This window comes from Haliotis rufescens, unplaced genomic scaffold (genome assembly GCF_023055435.1).
Source record: "Haliotis rufescens isolate VD_foot unplaced genomic scaffold, xgHalRufe1.0.p SCAF_17, whole genome shotgun sequence".
NCBI lineage: Eukaryota > Metazoa > Mollusca > Gastropoda > Lepetellida > Haliotidae > Haliotis > Haliotis rufescens.
Window position 1 is genome coordinate 29,850,351 of NW_025963857.1, and position 21,838 is coordinate 29,872,188.

Consider the following 21,838-nt stretch of genomic DNA (forward strand, 5'->3'; position numbering starts at 1 on the left):
GTTCTGAATGAACCGCTATCAGTATATTCCTTTATATAGTTATCTAAATGGTATTTTATAGCAGTATGTAGAAGGATGTTGCATATGCTTACTGGACGGCTAATATTGACAATAGCGTTGGTAACAATGTGAGCACAAAAAAGCTCTTTTGTTATTGAGTTACAATCGTTATTGCAGAGCCTTCCTTTATCAATGTAGCCATTCATTGACCACATTCCCAAGTTAGAAATAGACGAATCGGTTGGATGTCTTTTACCAAATCCTTGTATATGACGAGCAAAGTAACGTTGTGTACATTCAATCATTTCAAGTTCTTTACCGTATAAGGCTGGTAACAATTCACATCCATAAAAGCTTGTAGATAAAATCATTTTTTTCCATATATTGCCACATGCAACTGGGTGGAGGTCGGAATCGTTGAGGCCGAATGATCGTAGTGGATTAACACATTTTCTTGCTTTTGAGCAATATGTCATGATTCTTTCTTTACAGGATAAATTACTGTTTATGATTATTTCGCCATATTTGACGGAGTCGGAGGTGTCAATTATTGCATCGCCAAACTTGTAGGTTCCTTTATTATGACGCTGGCATATTTTGCAGAATACAAGTGCTTTACTCTTGGAGGCATTATAGGTGAGTCTCCATTTGTTGGCATATGAACGAACTGAATCAAGGGAAGACTGTAAGCCCCGTTGTGTCATCGGCCAATAACACACAGGGTATATTGATGCCATAAACAGAGAGGCCATTGTTTGCTTTCCTTAGTTCACATATAAGGTTATTTATGAAAACGAGAAAGAACCATGCTGACATAACTCGACCTTGCCCAACACCTCAATTAATGGGAAACTCATCAAATCTTTTTCCGTTACAGTTGTCTGTATAGCTATGGAAAAATAAGTTCCATAATTTACCCTTCACACCAAGGTCATGTAATTTAACAAATAGACCTTCATGCCAAATACGATCGAAAGCTTTTTCATTATCTAAAAATGCAGCAAACACTTGTGATTCTCTTTCTAGGTAAAAATTAACACATTCTAAAACGGCGAATACAGACATGATTGCTCCATGTTCCTTTCTGAAACCAAATTGTAAATATAAATATCGGTATATCAATATATGTACGTGGTTATTGTTTAACACAGCATCATCAATCGTGTAGCTATTCGCGGTGATTATTTCTCCTTTATTGATTATGGCTCACATTTAACCGAATAAATCTTAGATGGGCGTCTCGTTATTTTGCAAATTGTTCTCGCTGTTTGTGAAATTCTTACACCTAAATCCTTTTTTTAATGTTTGCACTGGAATCTGAAAAACATGTATTTATGATATTTGATAAAAGCTTGATTTCATGGAATGTGTCAAGGCTACCATAGTATTTTACTATAACGCGTGCGATGTGCTTGTGTGATACTAGTACCTAATTTTGTGAGAGAGGCAAGTAATCGATTGGATGAAATGTGAGAGAACTATAATAGAGATTTTTGGAAAAAAGATCGGTAAGATTGGTGTGGGTGGAGAGAGGCGGAAGCATGTTCCTTTTGGTTCGCGGGTCTATTCAGAGGGTATTCGGGACTCGGCAGTGTTTTTGATACGCAGATTCAACATTCTAAAACGAAATAAGGGTGTACGTAAAAGGTTTCTTTTTGTATTTTATGCAACTTCGAATCGCACTCTTTTTGACCTTGGAACGTGCTCTGTAGGCTTTCGGCATACGCCACGACATTCTTTATTCATTCGTGATCAATGAAGGTTAAAGGTTTCCTTGTTTGCATATGGATACCATAAAGTCATTCAGAACCAAACCACAAAGACATCATTTTGAGATATCAGCACTGTAATTTTCTTAACTTTGAAGTAACTTTCAAACGTATCTGGACAAATCCTTGGCAACAAACTGACACAGCTGATTGTGAAATGAGAAAGGAGATTATTTACACCGGTAATCTATATCATAAATGGCTCAGTATTTGTCATTAATGATTTGCTTGGTAAGCTAAATAATACCGGCTGTTACATTGTTGATGATGGTATTCCGATCACAGCTATAGTATATGCCAACGATATTGTATTACTTACAGAGACAGCGGATGCCCTGAACAGATTGCTACAAGTAGTACCTTGTGTGAAGATAATGGTTTTACATTTTTGAAATGCTTGCGTTACAACAGTTGTATTTAGTTTGATAATTCTGTTTGAAGTGTTGCTGATTGTTACAGTTACTTAGGCCCAATGCTCACTAAACATCTTGATTATTATGCAATGGCAAAATCAGCAGCCAAGTCTGCTAACAGGACGCTAGGTCGATCGAATACAAGGCTATCGGAGGTATGCAGTCCACTGCCTATTCTAAATTAATGATACGATTGTGTGGTCGGTAATTAGTTATGGGGCATCTGTTTGGATTGGTGGTTGGTTGGTTCGTTGTTTAACGCCACATTCAGCAATATTCCAGCTATATGACGGCGGTCTGTAAATAATCGAGTCTGGACCAGACAATCCAGTGATTTACAACACGAGCATCGATCCACGTAATTGGGATCGATGGCATGCATCAACCAATTCGGCGAGCCTGTCCACCCGATCCCGTTAGTCGCCTTTTACGACAAGCATAGTCGCCTTTTACGGCAAGCATGGGTTGCTGAAGACCTATTCTATCCCGGATCGTCACGGGTCAAGAATTATTTGGAGTCTTTAATCCCATTGATTATAGTGTTTATAACATATCTCTCAATCGCCCGTTACACTTCTGACAGGATATTTTACACTAAAAAGCCTCAGATCGTTCAAATAGTTTGGCCAAGACGCCCTTTGATTCCACATCAGCGTTTTCTAATCATAATAATCATATCGAGGTTATGTCCAACTTCGACGCATAAGAATAATAAAATGCTTCTATACCAGGGCTGGTCTAAAAGTTCAAAGTCTGACCAACTTTTAACTATGGGCCATAAGAAAGTGAACCTGTCAATATAGTAAATTGTTTGAGTAGTTCATTGCAAGTGTATTTGGTCTGTTGAAGACGTTTGTATATTAGTGACAGCCAGTTGAACGTGATAGGGGTCCAGATGGACACAGAAATAGAAAAGAACGAGTACCGAGCAGTCATCAAGCTTTTGACTTTAGAGAAAAGTAATCCGTAAGAAATTCATGACCGCATGTCACAAGAGTATGGGGATAAGTGTCCTAGTTATTCCACTGTTACACGTTTGGCAGCTATGTTTAAGGCTGGGAGAACAAGCCTTGATGATGACGCTAGGTCTGGACGTCCCTCAACTTCCATCAATGAAGATTCAATAAAGGAGACAGATATTACCATTGCTGAACTTGAAGGAGACAAAGGTCGAAGCCGTGGATCCATTGAAACTATTATTCATGAACATTTACAGATGAATAAGATACCTGCTCGTTGGGCGCCAAAGTTTCTAAATTATGATCTTAAGGAAAGAAGAACTGACATTGCCAGAGACAATTTAGAGTTAATTGAGGAGGTTTTCTTCAAATTCAAAAGGAGATTAGTAATGGGTAATGAAACATGGGTCTACCACTATGATTCCGAGTCAAAACGTCAATCCATTGAATGGCACCATCCCACTTCCCTGGCACCAAAGAAACTAAAGTCTTCAAAATCAGTGAAGAAAGTTATGGAATGCTGACTGCTGGAGTTCTACTCTTTCATGACAATGCCTCTTCTCACACCTCTCACGACAATGTGGGTTTGAAGAGCTTCCTCGTCCTCCATACTCGCCAGACCTGGCACCGAGTGATTTCCACCTGTTTCCTAACCTGAAAGAACACCTTCGTATCAAGCGCTGTGACCACAACGATGACCTCAAAGCTGCCGTGAATGTGTTTTTCAGGGTGGAATTGAAAAGCTTCACTATCGATATGAGATGTGTGTTGAAAAAGCGCTATGACGACAACGATGACCTCAAAGCTGCCATGAATTGGTTTTTCGGAGTGGAATTGAAAAGCTTCACTATCGATATGAGATGTGTGTTGAAATAGCGCTATGACGACAACGATGACCTCAAAGCTGCCGTGAATGGGTTTTTCGGGGTGGAATTGAAAAAGCTTCACTATCGACATGAGAAGTGTGTTGAAAAGCAGGGAGATTATGTTGAAAAATGAAATAAAAAACATTTTCACAATTGTTGGTTGTGTTTGTTGGGCTAAGAACTTTTTGACAAGTCCTCGTACAATAGTGTATACCCATATATAATATATATGTTATATTTCTCCTGGATCTTCTTTTCGAGAATATATTATTTGATTTGGATTTCACAACACCAGAATTCAGAGGATATTATAATTGAACACTGTATGCTCTTTACATAACATACACATGCAAAATCAACACACTTCTGTCGTGTTTACCCATTACCTGGTACAATATGTAGTTTCTGTCTTCTGCCTATCCCCGTGTCACTTATTTTCAACACAGCCTTACAGTTAAGGCAAGTATAACGGTAAACACAAACATGGTTAAACATTTGTGTGTGTTAAAACACGTGTTAATATAAAGGGAAATTTTGGAGGGCTGGTGATCATAGCCTATGCTCAAGTCACTCTAGGGTGATTTAAGCTGGGGATTGAATGAGTTGTGCCTTTAACACCCGTAAGGCATGCAAGCTGATTGGGTATTACCACCAGCCGGGTACAGAATGTACGCGTTTCGATTCTATAATTTTAACATTGTAAAATAAATTATTTTTAAATCTTAGGGGCGCGGGTCTCCTCAATCATCCAATTCTGCAAAGTTGTATATACTAATTAGACTTGCACTTTGCTCTTGGCAAAACGGCATATAAAGTTATGTGGAATGTCTACTTGTTGCTGTAACCAAATATAACCATATCCACATTCACTAGACCGATGCAAATGTCAAAATATTAATTTTTTTACAATATTACTACTTTTCATAGGTCCTTTATTGAGTGGTGACACTTAGAATACCGAAAAGCAGAAGTTGCCATTTTTGTTTACAAATTCACGTGTAAAAATCACGTGATTTTCATACGCGTTTTGATAGGCTGCATTCATACAACTTGTCGCATGTCTTACTCCGTACAACTCACGTCCAACAAGTTGCATACGTCAAAAGTTGGTCCGACTTGCGTGTTCACACGATGCAGTTGGTTGCATGCAACTAATTGTATACAACTAGTTGTACCGTGTGAATGGCCCTTAAGGCGCCGCGATTCGCTGTGCAGAGTTGCGTCCCTTGGGCACGCCAGAAACCTATGATTGTGGCCCCGATTATGTTTCTAGGTTTGTCAGCACCACTTCGGGTTTTCCTCAACATTAAGCTGACACGCCGTGATATAACTGGAATAATGTTAAAAGCGGTGTTTAACCCAATTCACTCACTCAGTTATCTAACTTACCTTCCGCTCTCTTATTATGGGAGAAGGGGGCAAGGGTGACCCAGTCGTCTAAGGCGACGCGATTCGCTATGCAGAGTTGCGTCCTTTGGGCACGCCAGAAACCTATGATTGTGGGTTCGAATTCCGGTTCGCCCCGATTATGTTCCTAGGTTTGTCAGCACCATACCCGTGCTCGTGGGTTTCACCGAAGTGGTAAACGTCTGAGACCTGCATCATTTCGGGCTTTCCTCCCACATTAAGCTGACACGCCGTCATATGAATGGAATACTGTTAAAAGCGGCGTTAAACCCAACTCACTCACTCACTTTTATGATCCTATGTATCCGCTTTCCTTCATTTCACAAATGAAATAATTTTGAGTAATATTGCCATGTCGCCATATCGCAATATCGCTATGTCGCTGATTCGCAATTTCGCCGTATCGCATTTCGCCGTATGTCGTGTCGTGTTCTCGCCATGTCGTGTCGTGCTATCGCAATGTGGTTGTGTGTTAGCGCCATGTCTTTGCGTGTTATCGCTTTTTCGTTTTTGGCAGTATCCAATATCGTTATATCCTGTCGCGATATCTCAATGTGGTTTCGTGCTATCGCGTGGATATGTCAGGGCGATATGGCGATGGCCCTTATCAGCCACCATACAACTGTATCCTTGCACCCATTTTACCCGGTGGTGTCATGTATTGGTCTATGTTAACCCTAAACATGCTCTGTCGTGCAGCTTTGAGTGAAATACAGTCAAATACAGAATGGAATCAGACCAGTCAGAATCAAGGATCCTCCAATGGCATACTAGAAGTAGCAGTACCCGAGCTATAACTGTCTGCGCGAAATACGCACGTTAAATTCATAATTTAAGTAAGTATAATTGTCACTACATTTGTACGCCTGTGAAGGGTGTCGCCGGTTTGCGCACATCTAGTCCCGAGTATCGTCATTAAATAGCTGTGCGGCAGGTGTCAGACTGGGATACCGGTAAAATGAAACGGGGGATATTAGTCCTAACATTCACATGTGCGTTCCTACTGTTGTTAATATGTTTCTACGTCAAACAACTACCTGGATATACTGGGAGCCAAGTCGGAGAGATATTTGCAGGGACAGGTACTGTTCATTTCTTGCTATTCTACACATTGTATGGGAAACCACCCCATTTTGGTATTGCGCACTGCTATAATGTGAACACGAAGTTGACTAAGAACTGATTGTACATTAACCTAATAGTGAGTGAGTGAGTATGGTTCTACTTCGCCCTCGACAATAGTCCAGCATTATCATGGCTGGGGACACCAGAAATGGGCTTCACACCTTAACCTAATACTTCTGATGAGGATTTCTTTCAGCTAAATATATTATATTGGCATGCAAACATCAATACAATTATGTATAATACGTGGACATGGTTGTATAGCTAGTTCTCCGGTGTTTGACCTTTTTTTATCCACGTTACATAAATATTTGGTGATTTTTAACATAGTATCAAATTGCCAGTGTGTAAAATGTATGCTTCATCGACATGCTTCTGAAAACTCATACACCAGTTATTTCAGCAGTTTCTTAATATTGTATTAAATGCAACATATCCATTATTGAGTAAGTAACAGTGTCGTAAATGAAATTAAATGCATTATGATATTATTTGGATCTTTAAGTAATCCTCAATATATTTCAAAATCAGATGACAAGTACTTACTCATTTTACCAGGATGACTTGTTGACAATATTAATTAAGGCATATACACACATGTTCGTTTTTTGGTACCCTGAAACTCACACGCGACGCTAATCTAGGTGTGTTATATAGCAATTTTATTAATAATAATAGTATCGATAATAAAAGCAAAATTTCCATAATCAAAAGAAATGTTTACTGAAATCAAAATACAGTGTACGATTCGGAGCATTCGTTTATATCACCAAATATATTAAACAGCCAACCTTGAAGACATTAACATCGATGAAATTACAGTGAAACTCCATTAATCCGGACTAACCAGTCCCTTCCCAGTGAAATCGTCCTGATTAACAAGTTTATTATCAAAACCATCCACGTTGGTACATGAGCATATTTTACAGAATAATTAAAATTGTGGACATAATTACACGTGATGAAATACAGCTACAAACATTATGGTATGATCCACAAAATTATTTGTTGCTGACAGTAGCGAGAATAATCGAAATACATTTAGAATGTTTCTTGATATATCTAAGTCTTGTAGGACATAACACACGTTTCTATTTAAATACACTTGGGCAAGTACAGTCCTTTTCCTGTAAATAAAACCCTTTCAATATTCATATGAAATTTCTGCCAAAACAGATTTACGATTCTGACTATATCATAAGCATGTGTTTGTGAATCACTATCAATTAGTGATGATACCAGGTGTTCGCGAAAAGGTGAGCGATGCTGCCCGACCGGTTGCACCGTCATAAACACATGCCAAGGCATGTCAATTGTTCATCTGAAAAAAACACAGGGATGTCCTCCTCATTCAACTTCTTGAAAGCTTTACTGAGGCCTTGAATATTGTAATCTTCATCAAACAACTTATCAGTAAGAGTCGTATGACGCTCTGTGAAATTTTGTTTGAAAGAGCATGCTCGATTGTACCTCAAAAGTTGTGAAATGTATACACCAAGGGCTGGAGCTGCAGGAATATTGCTGGACATATAGGGAAAGTTGAAGTTGTTATACAGTCTTGTGTTTTGTCACTCTGAAATACATATATCTGTGAGAGATAAAATAGGGACATTTAAAGTGAAGTTCATCTGCAATCGATGGAGAGTCCCACAGACGGCATGTTTTGTCCTCACGGGGAGACCACGCCATCTAACGGTCTCTATCAGTTGACTATGATTAGAGGTTGTGCATTTAAGTAAAGGCATTGTCATTTTGTGGTGAAGTAATACATATTTTTCGAAAGAAGGGGAATCTCTGAATACAGAATTCCCTCACAACTAAAGGATGCATTATTTCTCAAGGATTGTATAAAGTGCTCCTGTAGTACATATTCCACTTGCGGTAATAATATATAACCAATGTCGATTGAAGTTACTGGGATTGTGAAATACTTCACTAACTCTAAAGTGGTCCAAAACTTTATTTACATCAGATTACCAATATTATTTTGTGTTTATCTATACAATTGTCAAGTTTAAGAAACTTCAGTATCATACAAAAGAAGTTATTAAATGCATTAACTTATCATTCTTTTTGAAAGTTGGATTGTTTAAAGTTTTCTTCCCAGTTCTCCGTATACTAGAAACTTACAGTAGAGTTCCTTAAACTTGTTAGTATCTTCAGAAACTCTAATTTGAATGTTTCTATTACTTCTAGTTGTCCATAACCCCAAACTTCACAATCATACAGCAGTATTGGCAGCACCATTACACCAAAAGCCTTAATAATGCAATCTATTGGTGAAATAAAATTCAACGTTTCAACAATTCAACAATTGTTTAATCTCCACTTTGGATATATCAGCAGCATTAAGTACATCATCATCGCAGTCATTTGATACTTTTATTTTATCTACTATGAATGGTGCCATTTAAGCTTTTTTTTAAAATCATAAACATTTGAGTATTTTCTTCTTTAGACTTCAGATTAAATTTGGGGTTAAGGAAAATCCAAACGTTTTTTGGCGAGTGTTTCATCTTAATCATTTATTTACCATATTTGCATGTTTATTTCTGTTCAAATACTTTTATAAGCCCTTGCCTGTAAGCTTAAATACAGATTATTAACATCATCGTTTCCTCTTTTGAAATTAAGAGCTTTTATATATCGCCGGATTTCTTTGCACTCTTTTCCAAACCGTGGCTTTCTTTTTTACCCATTAACAATTGTAACATACCTGTGTGGTGTGCGTCAGTGCGGTCTGTCCTAATTTCAAACTATCTCTGTGCAGCTATATATAGACGTCCCCAACAATAATCATCATTGCGACTGGGCAACCTGACTGAAGGCGTAACTCTTTTAATAGTTAAAGTGAGATTAATGTATTTCCTTGACACTGTACGCAATGAACGAGCAGAGACCTGGCTTATTAGTTACTTGCAAGCAGACAATGATTAAACAAGATATAATATACTTACCAAGGAACTAAATCATGTATAAGGTCTTATAATTACACCTCGGATTTTCTGTCGTGCAATATTGTTGTTGGACATATTTTTATCACAACGGCCTAGGAGATCCCACTGGCATCTGTCCGTGTTGTGTTAGCAATGGAAGTACTCTCCTCAAACTGATTGTTTTACTGTTTCACGATGACACAATGACAATGGAACTGTGAAAATGAGCTGCGAGAGTCCATACATATTTTCAGTCAAACTTTCCAAAATCGAAACTTAATAATTAATTCTCAAAAGTAAGAGCATCATAGTTTTCTTGAATTACATAAATAAGGTGGACAACTCCATTATTCCGTATGGTCTCAAACTACATATGCCTATGGGTGTAAACTATATATTTACAAACACTAGCTATAGGTCCCCTATCTTTTCGCTTTCCGGTTGCAGGTCTTTGAGGAATGGTTGAGAGCAATGCTTCTGGCGAGTTCTGCAAAACTTGGAATTCTGTACTTTGTGAGTTTGATTAAAAGTTCATACTGACTTGAGTGGGAATTCTCATTCAGGGGAGAAGAAAACATGAGAGCATAAGGAGACACAGCAACAATAACATATTACGTTACAATGAACACATTTATGTTTTATTTAAAATCAATACAATATCAATGTTTGCTTAACCCCTCATAATTACCACGTACTTCTTTATAGTTACTTTACTGTGTGCAAACAACGTGTTTATGCGCTACTGCATGCCGTAAGGTGAGGTGAAATGGGGTTTAACGCCGCGTTCAAGGTTGTTTAACTTATAACTTGACGTGCATACACCTCTCTGTGTGTGTGTGTGTGTGTGTGTGTGTGTGTGTGTCTGTCTGTCTGCTTGTACTAGTGCGGCCTAATGCCGATCTTATAGTGATAGCCCACTGAGATACCATGCCGCAGTTTTCTATGAATGCCCCACTCAGACATAGTTCTGCACGAGCGATCATAAATTATCATTCACAGGCGCATTATAAACTGAAGAAGACTAAGTACTGATTGTGTTTTAACCAAATACTTTTACTCCGCGGATATTTGCGAACCTAATTGTCCATTTTCTGGGTATATTTAATTCATGCCTAGATAAATAATGTAACTTTATCAGCTGAAAAAAATGTAAATGGTAATAAATTCACACCAATCGACGGCACACGACGGCACACTTCATGTTTACTTTCCTGGTGTAAATGTCACGTGACCAGACAAGGGCTGTCCTCGTAAAATCTAAAACTATGGAAACAAGTAAGGACCATTTGTCAAGGAAAACTTATTGATTTTTGAGAACTTCCCTCTCTGTAGTATAGATTTTATGAAAGAAAAAGCTGCATGTTTACAGGTTTTGCCCAATGGTGAACCACCTAGAAATATCATAAAACTACTGTGGTATTTACTCTAAATCGGATTTTGACACAAGAGACTATCCATACATGTAATCCCGGTCACTCGATAAACCAGCCAATCAAATGATCGATGTAGCTTTATGTTCCACTTCAGTGAGAGTGCGGCCATGCCGCGAGTGTCATTTTCAGTGGAAATACCACTATGTGTTTACATAAATAAACAAGTTTTGAGGTAAGATATTTGAAAATTAGATTATATGAATATTACTCTGAATATTCAGCGAATTTTCGTATGTGATCGAACTTTCATGACACGAGGAAATTAAAGAAAAAAAGACGAGGGACAGTTGGTTATCACACAATAAAGAACAGCAAGGATAAAAAAAAAACGAGGGTCGTTTTTTGCTTATATGAGATATCAACATTATTTACAATCTCTTTAAGGATGTTGATGAAATGTACAAGCTTTAAAGATATTTACCCTTATTAAAATAATCCCTGACTACAATCAATGTTGGACAAGTCCATTTTATGAACAGGAGGGTTAAGTTTGGTATTTTATGAATATTTTCACAAACACAAACAATTGACGGTCATTATCTGACAGGTATATTTCCTCTCACTACGGATTGCTATATCTTGCCCACTTTTGGTTCACGATCATTCGGTCATTGCGTTTATCAGCGTTACCCAGCTATATCTAAAAGGAACAACTCACTATCCTCTAAACCATATCGTCGTCTAATTTACGATGTCATAAAGTTGCGAGCGTATGTTCGAATCTCCAGAAACGAAGTCATGATAAAACAATGTTTTATCGTGAAATAAACCGTGAGAGGGTTATCCTGTATTTTGTACTGTTAATACTATTACTTTTCTATATATTTCTAGATAACATTTATTGAACTTTCTGTTTGTGCTGTAACGTTGATAAACTATTTAGGCTTCCATTTTTAGTTTACGACCATAATAGTATGTTCTGTGATGAAGATGATGAAGTGTCTCTTTATTTTGGAATGTTGAAAAGAGATACGGTATAACAATAGAGACAATATTCAGCACAAATGTACATGCCGACTTGCCGAAATGTTTTTTTATCTCTTATCGACAAGTGTTGATACATTTTATATCAAAAGTCACGATCGTGAGATTCTAATTATCACCCAAAATCATTCTTCTATCATTCGGCCCTGTGGATGAGGCCCCAGTCAGTCCTCAGTTCAAATCACTCTAGATCACTCTCTCTTTTCATGCGTGTAAGGGGAATGAAGTTCTAGGCAGTAGTGTATCTTTAATATCTCTATAAATAGTTATATAACTGTGTTTTGAAAACTTGTTTAAAAACGACATTTGTTTTGCAAAGGCATTTATTCATTCATTTCCAAAACACTAAGGGTTGATACTGCACCCTTGATACATTAATGTGGCATTCACAATACATATTCTTTTCAACGTACATTAATAGTGTGTTTTCGCGTATTTGTCAATTGTGTTGGACTCACAAGCAATAATTGTAATTTGTGGTGACATGTGAACATAAAACGCCTTATGTAAAGCATGTAGTAAATAAGATGGTAAATAACAATATTCAAATCGCGTTATAATACAATGATACATCTTATTTGATAGGCATTACTAAGAAGTTGACGGGTGACAACTTGAAGGTAGACACGATTTTATGGATAACAACTTCTTTAATACTGTGAAAAGCGACGTTTCGGTATAGATTCTTATACCAGTCTTGCTTGACAACGGTATAAGGATCTATACCGAAACATCGCTTTTTACAGTATTAAAAAAGTTGTTATCCATAAGATGGTGTCTTCAATGATACGTCTGTAATCCTAAAGCTTATGTTCCCAGAATAGCCAGGAGGAAAACTGATTATATCAGAGAAGAAGTTTGCCATTACATACATGCACAGACATCATCTGAATATAACTACATGTATATATGTAAATGTTACTATATATACTCTACCTATCTACACGAACTATTCGAAAATTGGCCTGTTATAAGATTAAAAATGCATCTCAAAACACTAGAAGATGGTAACAAATAAAACCGTTATAGCTGCAATGAGGAGTTGCATTAGATACAGTTTGTGACAGAGAACTTTTAGTTCGAAAGGATTCAATAGATAAAAGACATTTCACATTTATCACAAGTGTATTCGGGACATTTAATAATTATCATTGGATTGGTTCCTGGCTATCGTCCATTAGTTAATCAAACAAATAGAGAGTTTCAAGGTATATTTCATTTGGAGCTTCCGGATGCGTGTCACAAAATCAATAGAGAGATGAGCAATCTGGCACGTAGGCTTCTATATTTTTCCGATTACGACACACATGAGTTCATGGTCAGATCTAACTTTTAACGAATCAAAATGAGGTATTGTGACATGTGACAAAGACAGGCCAGGCCCGAACACTATAAAATTATACCTTCAACATTAGGAGAGGAGAGCACGGTTTGCAATCGATCGAGTCGAATCCCGATCGTTCTAAGTTTCCCCCAGTTAGTGACGAGTCTGGCCGGTCTGATCCTGTCCTGTATTGATAGATGGGCTGAGAGTAAGTAAAACTATGTGAGTATAAAACTGGTGTTGCGTTTCTTTATTATGCGTGTGTGAATGCTGATAGAGACAACTTGTGTGTCGTTAGACCAATCACTCCTTGACGGAGCCGATCCGCGGCGGACAAGGCGAGTGGTAATGTCATGGCGTAATTGACCACAAGGACCAGGAACGGCAATACAATTTGTAACTGTATCAGGGTCGCACTGGACGCCCGAAAGCAGGTACGACATGGTGGAGATGCGGGGTAGAGAAAGGTGTCATCGGTAGAAGGGAAGTCTGACACGTGGACATTACTCACGGAACGACAATAGGAAAAACAAAGAAGGGATCGTCTTAAACATTTTGTTCAAGAGAAAACCCGCATACTCCACCATGTCGTAACTGCTTTCGGGCGTCCAGTGCGACCCTAATACTGTTTAAAAATATCAACGTATAATTAACTATTATCTGTAACCAAAGAAATAACCGGACCTGCGTTTATATATCTCTGAAACGTTATCATATTTAACATATGTCTAAGTGTATATGCTGATACTAGAACATCGTACTTATTACGGAATGCCACATCATCTAAACGCAATTTACATGTTATTCGCTTAAAAATCGGGTAGTCTAGCTGTCTGTAAGCGTGTCTGAGTTAGGTGACATGTAAAAGAGGGATCTTTAAAGGAAATAGGATGTGAAACGTATCCAATACTTCCAACTATCGTGATACAAATTTCAATCTGTCAGGCATAACACTTACATCTATAGTATGGTACGATATCTAAGTAAATACCACTTTAAAATGTCACTGTTCATCGTATTTAAAGCAGACTAAAGTGAATCTCATTTCCCCACACCATCAACGGAGTCTAGCAAGTGTTCGGTCAGACTTGGCCCGGGCAGACAAAATCAATTTAAACCTCACATGTGTATCATCAAATGTGTTTACATCTATAGGATGGTATTATATCTACCTAAATACCACTTTGTGGTGTGACAGTACATCGCATTTAAAGAAAACTGGTCCGTTAAAGTCAAACCATTTTACCTCATTTTCTTAAGAAAATCTCTGTCACGTGTGTTTGCTCCTCCTTGGCAAACATCAAAAACATCGAAAACCTCACAAATGTATCATTAAATGTGTTTGCATACATATAGAGACTAGTATTATATCTACCTAAATACAGGGCGGTCGGGTAGCCTTGTGGTTAAAGCGTTCGCTCGTCACGCCGAAGACCCGGGTTCAATTCCCGACATGGGTACAATGTGTGAAGCCCATTTCTGGTGTCCCCCGCCGTGATATTGCTGAACTATTGCTAAAAGCGGCGTAAAAACCATACTTACTCACTCACTCTACCTAAATACCATTTTATAGTGTCACAGATCTTGCTATTTTATAAAACAAGCACGTTGCTCAAAGTGAAGCCCTTTTCCCTCACCATTCTCAGCATAGTCTTTATCAGATGTGTTTGGTCTGTGTTCAGTCCGATTTGGCCCGAAAATACTTTATGTAATTTCATCAGACGACGTTTAATAAGTCACACTTTTGTAAAAAAAACGTTTATTCCTTATCCGACCATTAAAGCGTGTTGTGATCACTATAGACATACATGTCTATATCCTAAACATGTTTGGAATTGTTTAAAACTCAAACATGTTCATAATCTAAACGTGCTTACAACCAAATTGTGTTACGAATAATAATACATGTACTGATGATTTAAATGTTTGTCAGACCTTTGCCTGAAATATTACAATAGGACATGCGATGGTTACAATAGGACAGCATCAATTCAAAGGGTTCCCCAGTACATCCACGACTCTTGCATGCTGATGTATTTATCAAAGCAAGATGGAAACCTACACCTTTCAGAGAATCCAGTATTTTCGCAATATGAGGTTGTGTGACTATTTATTGATTTCATTGCCCGAAGAAATGTTCTCTAAAAACCTTTGTAAATTTTATATACCAATTGTTATGACAGTTGACTGTTGCTGTTGAGTCGCGAAAGAGTTGGATATGGAATGCCACTATTCAGTAAATTCCCAATCTCATTAAAATCAAATCTTAGTACCTGCTCCTGCTACACACATATCTGAGGTCATCCTATTACAGGTCACGTCATTGTATAAATGTAATAACCATAAGAAGATCCAATAAGATTTTGCTCTCAACATCGTTGTCCTAAATGATGGTGCAAAACTACTTTTCTTTCTTTTTTACAAAATAATTTGCACCATTTTTTCCGTAACTTACTATTATAAGGGTAACGCTATTTTTCAGGGCATTATCATTTGCAGAAGCCCCAGTTCTTCCATTAACTGCCCAAGGAAGGAGGGCAGTTGAAAAGACAGATGGCTTCTGCAAATGATAATCCCTGACAAAAAGCGTTCCCGTTATTATAGCTAAAATGGATAGAATTTGTCATCAAGTAAAAATATACAACAATATCGCTTTTAAAACTTTTACTGTCATCAACACACAACGAATATCACTGATCCACTTTTACAGATGTGAAAACGTCTAAGAACGTCACTATTTAACATCAATATGACGTCACCTGACGGGCGTGATAATAGGCCCTCGTCAAGCAATATGATGCATTATTATGCCTCAAAGTGAGTTGACCAATCAGAGAGTAGAACTACTAACCCTATATCAGTATATCAGTAAAAGTCCAAGATGGTTGTTACTGACCTAATATGAGTCCGTATACCGTAAGTAACAGCCATTTTGGATTTTCGAACACCCACCTTACATATTTGACATGACAATTCTTGTACAGAAATACGTCATTCGACACTGTTTTATGGTTTAATATCATCAATTGTGATGTGCAAAGACATTAATTTTCAAAGAAACCACGTTCGTGACTTTATTAATAAAAATGAAAGAGAAAAAAAGCTTACAACGGAGGTAACTGATTTGTAAATAGCAACGTCATAGAACATAATATAGGATGACGTCACAAACAAGAAACGTGACGCCAATGACGTTAACAAGCAATAGAATAGATAGCAGACCTTTGGAAGGGGAAGGCGGACTGCTATCAAGTTACAGTTGCCCGCAGATTTCAGAAAACATGCTGGCATATTTATGAAAATACTATCCATTTTACCTATAATACTTGTTTAAACGTTCACATTTAGTGTATTATATATTCCATTGTTAACGTGTATGTTTTCATTAAATCGGAAGTATCGGAAAGATATGTACTAGTGCTGTCGTTTATGCCGGTTGTAAGTGTCAAGTTTTCATGTGTGATAAAGACACCAAATTATGTAAACTTTTCGGCACAATAAATTCGTTATGATGTCTTTAGTTGCCGTATACGCCTCGCACACTATTGTTCTACCAACCTAATTTGACACCGCATACGGCAACTAAAGACACCATAACTTATACTATCAAGTTACAGTGGCCCGCTCATTTCTGATAACACGCGGGCGGTTTAATGATAATTCTATCCATTGCAGCTATAAAGATATTTGTACCAATATAAGGTTGAAGTGTTATCAAATTATTACTTCATAATTCAGGTGAGTTACAGATCCTTGTGGCTCTATTTTCGCAAAAGGTATTCATTTTTTGTACTATTTTAAGTAATAAGCACGATCTCATGAACGAATTTGCAGCTTTCTTACACGCATACCTAGTCCACAGTGGTAACACCTAGTCAACATTAAATCGAGATCTTTCCCTGGTCTACTGTGCAGCAATCGTGATTGTTAGATTATATGTACACGCCTTATAAGACCACAGTATTTAAGGAGGAGGATTATTTTTGACAAAAAATCCAATGGACTATCTGGAAACGTAAAATTTATGGATCTAGGATCAGTATGTCTACAAATTAATATTGATATTTCAGAGGCCTATTTCAAAGTGGAACAGTCAGTCGATGGTATTATATAGAAAGTAGTATAATCATGGCTTTTATTTTTGGAAATTATGGACTGATATTGCTGTATGTTGGAGAATATGGAATGGTATTGTAATATGTTGGAGAATATAGAATGGTATTGTAGTATGTTGTAGAATATGGAATGGTATTGTAGTATGTTGGAGAATAAAGGATGGTATTGCAGTATGTTGGAGAATATGGAAAGGTATTGTAATATGTTGGAGAATATAGAATGGTATTGTAGTATGTTGGAGAATATAGAATGGTATTGTAGTATGTTGTAGAATATAGAATGGTATTGTAGTATGTTGGAGAATATAGAATGGTATTGTAGTATGTTGTAGAATATAGAATGGTATTGTAGTATGTTGGAGAATATAGGATGGTATTCCAGTATGTTGGAGAATATGGAAAGGTATTGTAGTATGTTGGAGAAAATCGAATGGAATTGTAGTATGTTGAAACTCTTCTGATAGAGAGGAAAAGTGGCTCTACTGTAAGGGATCTTTATTGTACGTAAATTGGTACATATATTTTATCAATGTAAACGCATTTCCACATACACCTGTGATGTGTTTGGCTTGGCTGGGTCAATCCTGTACAACCGTATTCCTGATTATAAGGTTTGAGTGTTTTGAAAACATAAAATACTTCACGCCAATGAACGTATTGTCACGAATATAAAATTTATATTGTAACATTATAAACTATAAGGCATAATAGTGATCATGTGTATGTCTTTAGTAGGTTGTCTTTAAATACATGCTTGAATTGAGAGTATGTAGACATTACCTATTTGCTAGTCTATGAAATGAAAACAAAATATACTTGTTCTCAATGCCTTGTCAATGTATCAGGGGTTGGACACCTCCCCAGACAGACATTTTCCCACAATTCACTTCGAATAGAGTTTCAATTTCCAATACCCATCAATATATTTATGAATGAATATTTATTTATTGTATGGATTGCATACACATCTCACAAAGATGAGATACATTTTGCTTTTGAATAGAATGCAAATGGTTTGCTAACTGTTTCTAAAAACTAGTGGAGGATATTGGAAATGACTTAACATGGAGAAAGCATCAAACTAGTGATAGATGTGACAGATCCCACAGGCTCATTAACTTGTGATCATGTTAACGTTAATCTTAACAGTTTCGAAGAGTTGAAAAATGGGAACTGAATTAAAAGTGAGAGAGGAAATTAGTAGTCAATGTTTTTCATAAGAACGTTTCCGTTTAATAAACAACAGTTGTTATTTTAGTACTTGTCTGGTGGAATCCCATTTTCCAAACCTTCTCTTACTCTGTAACAGTACATGATGTAAACATGGGAACAAAACAATAAACGTGCAACAGAGTATACCCATGGACTTATTAATCAGCTTATTGTTCTTATAAATGTGATGAAATTACTTTAAAACGTTGTATGTATATTATATACCATGTGGGCACTTCTTCTTTTGTTACTTGCACAACAATGCGAAAAGCCTCCACAGTCACTACATGGAAGCAACGCTCAGAGTTTGTTTCATTCAATGTAGCGCTCAGCACCATCACAAGGCTATGGGATCGGTTTCAATAGCATGGGTCAACACTTGATCGGCCACGGTCGGGACGACCAAGAGTAACCACCCCCGCCTAAGATCGCTACATCTGACCGCGCCACCTACGTGAAAGGACGACCACATCCGCATCCCCAATACCCGGAGTGCGCAGAATCTCCGACAAGACCGTACGAAACCGTTTAAGAGCAACAGGTCTACGAGCAAGACGTCCTGTTCGACGCGTCATATTGAGTCGACAACATGGCTAACAACGACTGCATTGGTATCGTCAACACAGGGTATGGCCTTAACTGCGATGGAGAGATGTCTGGTTCAGCGACGAAACAAGATTTCTCCTCCGTCGAGGGGATGGAAGAACACGGGTCTACAGACGTCGGGGAGAACGTTACGCCGGAAACTGCGCACAGGACAGGTTTGATGGGGGTACCACTATGATGTGGGCAGAAATCTCTCATCATGGCAGGACAGGTTTGGTCCATATCCAGGGCAGTCTTATGGCTAAACGATACATCAACGAAAGTCTCCTACCACACGTCCTCCCAATTGCAGCCAAAGGCAACGGTGTATTCCAGCAGGACAACGCTCGACTGCATACAGCACGGATCACAAGAGAATGTCTACACAACAACAACGTTGATGTTCTCTCCTGTTCCTCCAGATCCCCGGTTTTGAATCCGATAGAGCACCTGTGGGATGAATTGGATAGACGGCAACGCCGACGTCAACCACAACCCCAGACGTTGCAGCAGTTAGCGTTTGCGTTGCAGGCTGAGTGGGCTACCATTCCCCAGGATGTGATTCGCATACTCGTCTGAGACGCTATCGATTCCAACGGGGTACATACGCGTTATTGATGGTAGCTGACCTTCACTTTGGACTTTTCCTATGTACCGATAACTGAGATGACTACAATCACCAAGTGTTCTCTCCACAACATTTTGGCTCAATACCTTATTCGGTTCCTTGTATAAATGTATTTCCCTACCTCACACAAATCTGGCTTTGCGTTTCTTTTCTTTTTGTAGAGTATATTTCCAATCGCCTGGAATGACTCATATAGGCAAAAATTAAAACGAAAATTTTCTCAATCCACAAAAAGAATCACTTAATTAATTGCGAACATTTACCAACTCGCGACAATCGTGTCAACTCTGGGCTTCCCGAAGCAATTAACGCATATCTAACTTAACTACTGTTCAACTGTCGGCTAGTCACAATGAGTAAACTTGGACCCTAGTGGAATGGTTCAGGCATACTATTTTTTAACCAAAAAAAATCAAAACAGAAATGCACAACTTACATTTAAGTGTGAATGAAAGAATACAAAAGATAACACGATGCTTCTTCAGTGGCAAAAAAACGGGCGCAGCTTTATTACATAACAATACAGGCGGAAGTCGCGACAAGCAGTGTTACACAGTACACAGCAATGCAGTTACATTGCTTGCGTCCGAGGTTTAGATGGGTACACATCGTGACGCAATGGAGTAACTACCAAATCATGACCAAATGGGCCGGAACATACACATCATGACCAAATGGGCCGGAACATACACATCATGACCAAATGGGCCGGAATATACACATGACCAAATGGGCCGGAATAGAGATGACAGTTCAGTTCATCTTCCGTGGCTAAACACAACGTGAGGCATGAGCTGCAGTCCATCCTGTGTCATTACATACACTGTCATCCTCTGTGGTTTGGGTACACTACATGAGGTGCAGTTAGCATGTTGAGGCTGAACTTACTTACAGTTAATGAGAAAATTGAGTTGCCTGCCACGACCTCCGCCAACTATTGCTGCACCAAGTTATATAGTATACCGGTGAGAGGCACTGAAACACGAAGAAAATTAGAGCAAAAAAACACATCCTTATGCATTCATTGAATCATTGACTTATATTGCTAATGAACAGATATGCATACTCATTATGCGGGAAGTATGATGCAAGAAGTATTGATTTACCTTGATGAAAAACATGTTTACATTACAATATTAACATGTAAACCCATGTACAGAGAAAGCAAAATTGGGCTGGGAGGGAAGGGATAAATAATATGTTGCCTATGAAATTCGCGTTTGGCTGCTTGCTGGTGTACGCAGAAAGAGGCTTGATGCAGTCACGTGCGTCACGTGATCAGTTTACGATTACCAACACACTGGTGTAAGGGAGGCAAATCCACTGAACTGTGGTAGGGTGCCTAACCTCCCACTTAAACAAATTTGTTTCATACTGGCTTTCACAAATTAGATTAGGTGTGAATGAAAGAATGCAAAAGATAACACGATGCTTCTTCAGTGGCAAAAAAACGGGCGCAGCTTTATTACATAACAATACAGGCGGAAGTCGCGACAAGCAGTGTTACACAGTACACAGCAATGCAGTTACATTGCTTGCGTCCGAGGTTTAGATGGGTACACATCGTGACGCAATGGAGTAACTACCAAATCATGACCAAATGGGCCGGAACATACACATCATGACCGAATGGGCCGGAATATACACATCATGACCAAATGGGCCGGAATATACACATGACCAAATGGGCCGGAATAGAGATGACAGTTCAGTTCATCCTCCGTGGCTAAACACAACGTGAGGCATGAGCTGCAGTCCATCCTGTGTCATTACATACACTGTCATCCTCTGTGGTTTGGGTACACTACATGAGGTGCAGTTAGCATGTTGAGGCTGAACTTACTTACAGTTAATGAGAAAATTGAGTTGCCTGCCACGACCTCTGCCACTGAGCTTGGTTTATAGCAAGCTCATTCCCCTGAGGAATAAGCATAAGAACTGAATACGCGCGACACTAGTTTTGAAATGAATGCCTGGACGAGGACAAACCAGCAAATAACTCAAGACCCCCCTGCAATGAGTTCACGAAAATGCCATTGCCAATGTCCGACAGGTGGACACCATCCTGTCTGAACAAACCCC

The 21,838-nt window shown here is 38.3% G+C and overlaps 1 protein-coding gene across 1 annotated transcript in view; it reads left to right on the forward strand.

Moving 5' to 3' along the window:
* Positions 1–6,313: 6,313 nt before the first annotated feature.
* LOC124126596 (probable methyltransferase-like protein 24) overlaps positions 6,314–21,838 on the forward strand; it is a 28,836-nt gene continuing 13,311 nt past the window's right edge. The window contains exon 1 of the mRNA XM_046490082.2: positions 6,314–6,496. Coding sequence (XP_046346038.1) covers positions 6,405–6,496 — 92 coding nt within the window. The 5' untranslated portion in view covers positions 6,314–6,404. The remainder of the gene's footprint in view (positions 6,497–21,838) is intronic.